This window comes from Monopterus albus, unplaced genomic scaffold, assembly GCF_001952655.1.
Source record: "Monopterus albus unplaced genomic scaffold, M_albus_1.0 scaffold37.1, whole genome shotgun sequence".
Classification (NCBI taxonomy): Eukaryota; Metazoa; Chordata; class Actinopteri; order Synbranchiformes; family Synbranchidae; genus Monopterus; species Monopterus albus.
In genome coordinates, this window is record NW_018127917.1 from 1077972 (window position 1) to 1086720 (window position 8749).

General features: G+C 42.9%; 1 protein-coding gene across 1 annotated transcript in view; it reads left to right on the forward strand.

Annotated features, from left to right (window-relative positions):
• Nucleotides 1-289: 289 nt before the first annotated feature.
• The window catches only part of nos1 (nitric oxide synthase 1 (neuronal)), a 40935-nt gene continuing 32475 nt past the window's right edge, over nucleotides 290-8749 (forward strand). Inside the window, exons 1-2 of the mRNA XM_020598228.1 lie at nucleotides 290-429; nucleotides 3408-4222. Coding sequence (XP_020453884.1) covers nucleotides 3501-4222 — 722 coding nt within the window. The 5' untranslated portion in view covers nucleotides 290-429; nucleotides 3408-3500. The remainder of the gene's footprint in view (nucleotides 430-3407; nucleotides 4223-8749) is intronic.

Genomic DNA, 8749 nt, shown 5'->3' on the forward strand with positions numbered 1-8749 from the left:
CTGAGTTGAATTCTTACACAAACTTTTCAGTACTCAGATCTTTATGCCCTTATTGCAACTTCTAGAAGATCACAGTCTATGTGCTGTAGCGCCGGCACACCTTGCCTTCACCTCTCCCTCCATCTGAAGGCCTACCGTAGACTACAGGAGGAGTGGATGTGAGGAGAGTAATGACGATAGCCGACATAACTAAACCCACCTACAGTTGGTTTAGATGCACGCGCACGTCTCTCTCCCAGCTCGTCGCCGTGTCTCCCGTCTTTAAAAGGCGCTCCGGCGCACGGAAAGGCACAAGCATGCCTCGTCTCTAGAGGCAGAGCGCGTCTGTGACCGAGCTGTGCAGCCGCTGCGGAAGGAGAGACGCGGAGCGCAGGAGTTTTATCAACTTCACTGCTGCAGGTTGTTGTGACAGCGACCTTGTTCTCAGGGGTGAGTTATTTTTCGTTTGAATTCAGTATTCCTTTAATCTTCTCTTTTGTCTCTGTAGAAAAATTAGGTTGCGCATTCCGCTGGTGGATGAGAATAGAGAGCAGCTATTATTCAGAGCGGATGGAGCGCTCCTGAACTAACGTGTAGCTCAACAGATAGTGTATTTGTGAATCTCTTTGGCATACAGATCTAGGAGTTTGTAGCCTTACTATTTTTGCCAAAAGCAAGTGTCCCCAGAACTTGTTGCTCTGGGATACCCATACATTTTAGGCTTGGTGGGAAGAGCCTGTGCATTTTTGCATTGATGTATACTGAGTGCAGTGCAAAGTAAAACAGACTACATATTTTAATTAATTGTACTTACACGTTTGTGAAATTCTAAAGTTTTTTTTAGCATATAGGTTAATGAAATTTAATATATTTTGCCCAGAGTTTTTGTGCAGATTGTGGTAAACGTATTTATTTAATTTTTTGAAGATTGGTAACTGTTGGTCTTACAGTGCCAACACTGTGCTTAAATTTCTCTTGACAGAAATCAGAGCAATGAAATTCTTGTTCTTACAGTCTGGGGCAAGAAACGTGTCACCTTGTTGCCGTGCTGCTGGTGGAGAATTGAAACCTGCCGAAAACCCAGAATTGTTTGTTTTGTTGCTGTTGCATGGAGCAGATGACGACACCAGAAATAAATAACTGCTGTTTGTTTGATGCACTGCCGGATTAAGTTAGTTAAAATAAAAAAAAATTCTGTTTGACCCTTATCATCATCTTTTACGTTACGTGTATGTGTTCTGTAGCCTCCAGATTCCCATTAAACACAGAGCACACAGAATGCAGGGGAGGCATCAAGACCAACCAGTTTTAAGAACAAGTGAATTATTTCAAATGCAAACTACACGCTGTGTGCAAACAGTAAAAAACCTAAAAAAATAGCTAAAACTTTACACAAAGGGGAAATTCGTAGTAGTTACCGAGGAAACCAATGAGGAAGGCTAATCAGTGAACAGATCAGTTGTTTTGGATAACTCAGAAGGCTATATTTTAATATACAACCGTGTAATGATTATTTGGCATGTGACTCTATTGTTCTACAAGTCTGAACCTGGCGTGAAATGGTTAAATGGTATCGAAGCAATGATTATTCTTTGTTTCATTCTGGCCAAATCAGACGCTGCAGCTCCCCCCAAACAAACAAACAAACCAAAAAAGCTTCACGTTCATGGCACATTTCCATCAATATTGAGATGTGTTACTGGTCATTTTTAATCTTAGTAGGGTGCAGCCACAAGGGGTGAGGACTAAAGGGCATTTAAATTATTCCTGTGCCCCTGGACAGTTGAGTCGATATTACTGAACATACACCACTTTTACCTAAAGCCACGAACTGTGGACCTGACTCTTTGGGCGTGTGAGTATGCAACACATCAGTGGATGACTTTTATACTATATATAATGACGTGACTAAGTCTCGTTTATCACTTACTGGAGGAGCTTGTCGCAGTAACATCATACATTCCAGGGCATTCCTCAAGATTTCTGGTGGGAGGAAAGATTTAAAAACACTGTCTGGACTGATGCAGAGCTGCGGAAACACCACCGAGTAAGAAAACAGGGTTCGGAGGCTGCTGTAAACACGGAGCGCTGACCTTGGTGCTGAATTATTCCTGCGATAGGCGGCGCGCCAGACCTCGCCTCCTGTCTGCTTTGAACACGCAGAGAGCAACTTTACGTTTTCTTTTGTTCTGGACATAAGTTACTGTACATTTCACCACGCGGCCACATGCACGATTGAAAAGATCAACTAACCCGACTGTTCTGGCTTTGCATCAAAGGAAGCAAAAAGTACTAGTGTGCCGTTTGGCACACGGGGCCGAAGCGTTTCTTCTTCTTGCTCCTCCTCATCTTCTTTAGTAAAGTTCATTTCAAGTGCAGAGACTGTGAAGCACAAGGTGACAAGATGGGAGCGGAGGGCTCGGCTTTAGTCGCATCCCTCGCCCTTTGTTTTTTGCTCAGAAGTTGAGTTGTGTTTCCTGACGTGCAAACAGAAGTGCTGGAATTTCCTCTGAGCGCAGCATTCACAGCGTCTGCTCTGTCAGAGGCTATGCTGTCTTTTTTCCACAGCAAAAATCAAGTTAGTGATGTCAAAGGTTGCTGCGCTTCAGCCTTAATACAATTTGAAGAGTGGAAAACAAAACTTTATGTTTCACTTCTCCTTTCTTGGAAATGGAGACAACCAGTGGTACAATAAACACTCAGACGCTTTAGGTAAAAATTAACAATCCTACCATGTAAAATACTCCAGTGTGGTAAACGTCCTGCATTCCAACCTGCAAAATATGCAGTACATAAAGTATCAAACCTAAAATTATTCATTATGCAGAAAGCCCCCTGTCGATGATAATAACCTCTAGTATTAGATCATTATTACTGATAACATGTTAAATGTTTATTGGGTTCTATAAACTATAATAATATTACATTGTTTTATTTTTTTCAAATAAGTATGGCTGTAAAATAAATGTAGCATAGCTAAAAGTACAGTATTTTTATTGGAAGTGTAAAGAGGCTATAAGAAATATCACAAACAGTACTGAGTACTTTTCCCCACAGTAGAAAACATTAGTAGTAAATAATCAATTCTGAAACAAGACTTTTCCAGAAACTGTGCTTTCATGTACTGGAGCCAAACTTCATGGTTTGCTACAGTAGTTGGTCACTGTGTTGCAAAAACAAAGAGTCGAGCAGGTTGAGTTAGATTTTTTGTCCATGACGTTATTTTGCATCTGTAGCTCAAAAAGACTTAATGATCTGTGTAATATCACCTTCTGAAAATACTGTGCTTTACTGGCTAACACACCTTCTCTGACTGATGTTCGATCAGCACACTGTAAACTAATCCTACCGTCAAGGTAATTTCCTCTACAACTAATGGAAATCTGTTTTCCTCCTTCTCTCTTCCTTCCCCTTGTGTTGCTTTTCAGAAACTTCCCTGGGGACACACAATCCCCTCTTTGCTTCTTTTACACATACGTTCTTGCATTACTCACACGCACGCACTAGCACACACAGGCACCATGCAGGAGTCTGAGCTGACAGTATGCCAGCTGCAGCCCAACATCATCTCAGTGCGTCTTTTCAAGAGGAAGGTTGGTGGTCTGGGCTTTCTGGTGAAGCAGAGGGTGTCAAAGCCGCCTGTCATTGTGTCAGACCTCATTCGTGGTGGTGCAGCAGAGGAGTGTGGCCTGGTGCAGGTGGGTGACATCATCTTGGCTGTCAACAACAAGCCCCTGGTGGACCTGTCCTATGAACGGGCTCTGGAGACGCTGAAGAATGTGTCGCCTGAGTGCCACGCTGTGCTGATCCTTCGTGGGCCTGAGGGCTTCACCACTCACCTGGAGACCACCCTGTCTGGAGATGGCCGCCAGCACACAGTGAGGGTCACACGGCCTGCCTTCCCACTCTCAAAGTCCTTTGAGCACTGCTCGCCTCTCAGCCCACGTACCCCTGCGCAGCAGCAGCAGGTCAACAAGGAGCCCCAGCTTAGGGCCATTGAGAACCTGTCCTCTCCATCCATCACCCAGTCCCTCCTGCAGAGGGGAGGCATGCAGACCCAGGACCCCCTGCTGATGAGAGACGGGGGCCGTGGAGCTCTCTTGTGTAACGGGCTGGAGGAGAACAATGAGCTGCTGAAGGAGATCGAACCAGTGCTGCGCCTCATCAAAAACAGCAAAAAGGAGATCAATGGAGAAGGCCAGAGGAATGCGGGGAGAAGGGACGCCGAGATTCAAGTGGCCTGGTAATTTGTGATGTAATACTACCTTATTGGTTCCTTAGTTAGTGTCTTTGTGCTTGTCCCCCTCCACAGTGAGGGTTGGGGTTAGATCCCAGGTCAAATTAGAACCAAGATTTAGGATTCTTCAGCAAGGTGGTTATTGGCTCATACAAAAACTTACACTTGGTTCTCTGATTGAAGGAAAGCCTCCCTACTGTGCCATGCTGCGGTCCCTAAACTACCTGACCCAGCTGTATTTCATTAGCTCTTACAGGCAGACTCTCACTCATCTAATATGAGTCAGTGAAAAGCGCCAAGTAAACACTGTCAGCACGCTGGTCTCTAGCAAACCTCAGTTAAGATGACAACATCTGTTAATAACTATAATAACTGCTTTCATAGGTTCATGTAAATGTCTTTAAACAATGCAGTTTTCTATACTTTAAACAAAACACAGTAAGCTTTAACATTTTCTGGAATGAATTAGAAATATATCAGAATATCACTGTTATCTACATTAATCGGAGGATGTTTTGTTGTGGTCTGGTTATGAATATTTTATGCATAGGCAGTTGCATTTGCTTCATTAGTATTTATGTCAGTTTGTATATTAATGTGAAATAGTAGCCCCCAGTTTGCATACTGCAACACAAGTTCTGTCACACTAGTCATTAGAACATTCTTTATCAGCTTGCAGGGAAGCAACTCGTCTTCCAAACAGCCGCTCTTGGGTATAGAGGTCAGGTGCAGTAGCTGTCTCACTTATCTGGCATTGTACTCCAACAGTCCGTTGAAATCAAATATGGCTACAGTCAGTATTTGATTCTTGACCAACCCATGCACATTCTTCCCTCTTTCATAAATTCTTGCTAAAAGGTGCCACCTGTGTGCCCAGATATGGGGTTGTACACTTACAGGCAATCATTGGCTCAGCACCAGGAAGGAGTCGGCTAGCATAGTTTGACTTTCTGTTTTGGCTTTGGAGAAAGACTTTCTGATGAGTTCTAAATAGAAGCTAATGAGAAATGTTATCATGAAGAAAATAGCCAATAATACTTTTTTTCCTTGGGCACATTTCTGCAATAACATCTTTCAGATGGTTTCTTGATGATTATTTTCCTGGAATGAAATGGCACTGTATAAGCAACAGTTTCACAATTCAGCATAATGCTGATGATGCTCAATGTCAGAGTCAAAGCTAATGACAAATGACACATGTAACTCCTCTCATTGTGTCTGCATGTGTGAACTCATCTGAATTGTGGGGATGATTCTGCTCTTGCAAACTGCAGCAATAAAGAGATTCAGTGTGACAGAGTGAGAAAGGGAGAAGGCTCGTCTCTGAGGATTTACAAGTAGCATGGACACGTGCTCATGAGAAAGATGGGGAGGTTGTGTGTGAAAGACAGTAGGAGGCAATTTGTGTGTGGGTGTTTTCGATTGGAGGAACACAAACTTGAAATCACACGCCAGTGAGTTTGCCGTATTTATCCATGTCTCGTGTGGTTTGCCACAGTGGCAGCCTAGGGATCTCCCCTCCCCCTTCTCTTAGTCTCAGGATGCTATAGCTACAGCTCGGAGTGAGATCTGTCACTGTTCATATCAGCTGTCTGTATACTAATGTGTATTCTTTTATTCAAAGAAATAAGGAAATGCACTTGGTCTTCTATGAATCACCATTTCTTTGTGAAACCTTACATTTGTTTACACGATAAGACTTGGTCTAAATCAGTCTTTGGCTCTGTTCTTACAAGTCTGAAGCTTGTCATGAGAAACCTAAAAGCAAAAGGTTGAACTAGGTACATAGGGAATAGCCAGGGGAAGAAATGCAGTAACATTTCTTTCCATTTACCTGCAGAGAACCTAAACAATCAAAGTGTGGCTAAAATGACTGAAATGTCCACTGACCTTTACCACTTAACTCTGTGTGCCTGTATGCCTCTTGTAAATCACAAGGGATATTTTAGAATTTTGTGGCTTGTTGCCACTTCTCAGAATGAAGTTGGAGCAGAGCTGTGCTGAGAAATTACTGACAATGACCTACACATAGGAGGGAGTTGTCCCACGGCAGCACAGCAACAGGTGTTAAAATTTAACACAGGAGAGCATTGACATCAGCTGAGCTCCATCGACACAGAACAGGGAGAGCACCTGTGTGAAAACTGTGCATGGATTCCTAATTGAACGGCATTTTGGAAGGTGTACAAGTCTGTTCTATTTATTAAAGGTGGCTTGTTTACTGTCTGCGTGTGTGTGTGCCTGACCAAGCAAATCAGGCACAAGAGACAGTTTTATTCACCCAAGTTCAATGTCCATGACAAACAGTCACATTAACTTTTCTGAGAAGACAAAATGATGTCACTCTTTGTCACCTAGATGAGCAAAGGTCCAATAAATCAGAAATTGCATGATTCCCCTGAGCAATGAACATGCTGAAATGCCTAACTGAAAGACACGAATGGGGAATATTTATACTTGTCTGGCCAGAGCTAGAACACTTAAAATCGCTTATTGTTACCATAAATAACAATAGCTAACTGTAATTTCTCAGTTTAACCCTCAATGTGATTTAGCTGGGTATAATTTAATATCATTTGTATTGAAACACATTAGAAGTTAGGACTTAAAGCTGCAATTACCAACTCCTCCCACTAATTTTCAGCTGTTAAGGGTGAAGAGGCAGTCAAAACAAAGTCAAACAGTATCCCCTCCTCTTCTCCCTCTGCTCTTCTTTGCGCCTCCTGCCCCGTCTCTGAAACTACATCATGTGTGGTCACGACAGCCAGAGCTGTGGCAGTCAGGTAGCGCAGCAGACAGCTCCAGTACTAATGTATATGGAATATAGAGCCCAAAGAGCTGTGGTTTTTGGTGGCATTGCAGCAACACAATGCCAAGTAGAGGTTTTCATTTTAGTGATGTGAATACATATGTCTGACATTGGTTGTGGTGGATGTATTTGCAGTAACACAAGCAAATTATACAAAGAATGTTTCTTTCCCTGTAATATTGATACAGTACTAGTGTTCCGCATCACATTCGTTGCTGCATACTTGACACACATAACTGTGAGTTGTTTGTGAAACAAGAGAAATTTCATCTTATGCTTTGATGATCGAACAAACTCCTCTTTGCTGTGTAAACTGAAGCAAAATCGAGGAAAACTTAGCAAAGTGAGCAGAATTCATTTTCTAATGCAGGAAAACGTGCAAAACACTAACGTTGCAGTTAGTTGGAATGAGTGCAAATAACCAGACTAAATCAGTACAAAGATACAAAATTGAAAAGCTAACGTTAGCTTGCTAATGTTGTCTACATAGTTAGCCGCCTACTTATGTGTCTAGCAGGAAAAAAGCCACATCTGTGTCAAATTTTAGTACTTTGAATATTTTTAATGCATCTCCATCTCCGACCTGCCAAACTCATGTTAAACCTGATTTTACCTCGTTGTTTGTCGCAGTCTTTCTGTGCTACAAAACGTGGCCTTTCAGGTCTAACAGGCCCATTCCCATCCTGAGCTGTATCCACACAGGGAGCCTCCATGGTCCATCTATGGAATGAGCCGTACTGGTTTGAAGAAAGAAAAAAAACGCGGGTCAGTGGGGGTGTGGATTTTATAAGATTTAGCCCAGTTCTTTCAACCAGGAACTCAGAGGGACGACGCAGACCACTTGGATATATATAAAAAATATAACCGTGCTGGTTTATTCAAAGGGTCACAGGCAAGAATTAACATTACACGTCCAGGCATCTTCCCCCCCCAAAACTGCTCGCAGACAGCCCGGAAGAAGAAAGACCCTGAACCCAAGATCTCTATACAATTTAATCACTTTGTTGGGCTAGCCCCATCCTACACAGGCCACATCAAACCGTGACGTCACCTGATATGCCAGCTATGCAGCTGACCAGAGCAGTAGTCAAAACATGAAGAATATTAAAGTGTGTGGCTGTTGATTAGTGGTGTGTATCTAAAAACATACAGGACATTCAGGGACATGTCCGAACAGTAAGCCTCGGAAGATATTATGATTACGATTACGGCTGAACATATCATGCTACTAGCAATATTCATCCTGCCTGCAGACTCTTCAATCTAGTTGCCCTTGGCCTAGATGCAGCCTGCAGAACTCATGACAAAGAACTGAGCACCCAACAGCCTGAGCTAGACATCCTGTCTGCCTTACACATTTCTAGACAACAAATCCCTAAATATCTACCTAACTAAGAAAATACCTAACAATTTTAACAACATTGGCCATAGAGGGAAATAAATAAACACGAGGCCTGTAGATAGCAGAATGGGGTGGGGGGTTTAGTGTAGCACGGAGAAAACACTTTTAGCCAATATTTTACTTGATTGATCAGAATTTGCAGCTTCTGCAGTAATGCGGTCGATGTACCGGTCTGTCGTGGTGAAGAAGGAGCTGAGCTGTAAAGCGAAGCTCTCGATTTACTGGTCAATCTACGTTCCGACTCTCACCTATGGTCATGAACTTTGGGTCATGACCGAAAGGGCAAGATCCCGGATACAGGCAGCCGAAATGAGCTTCCTCC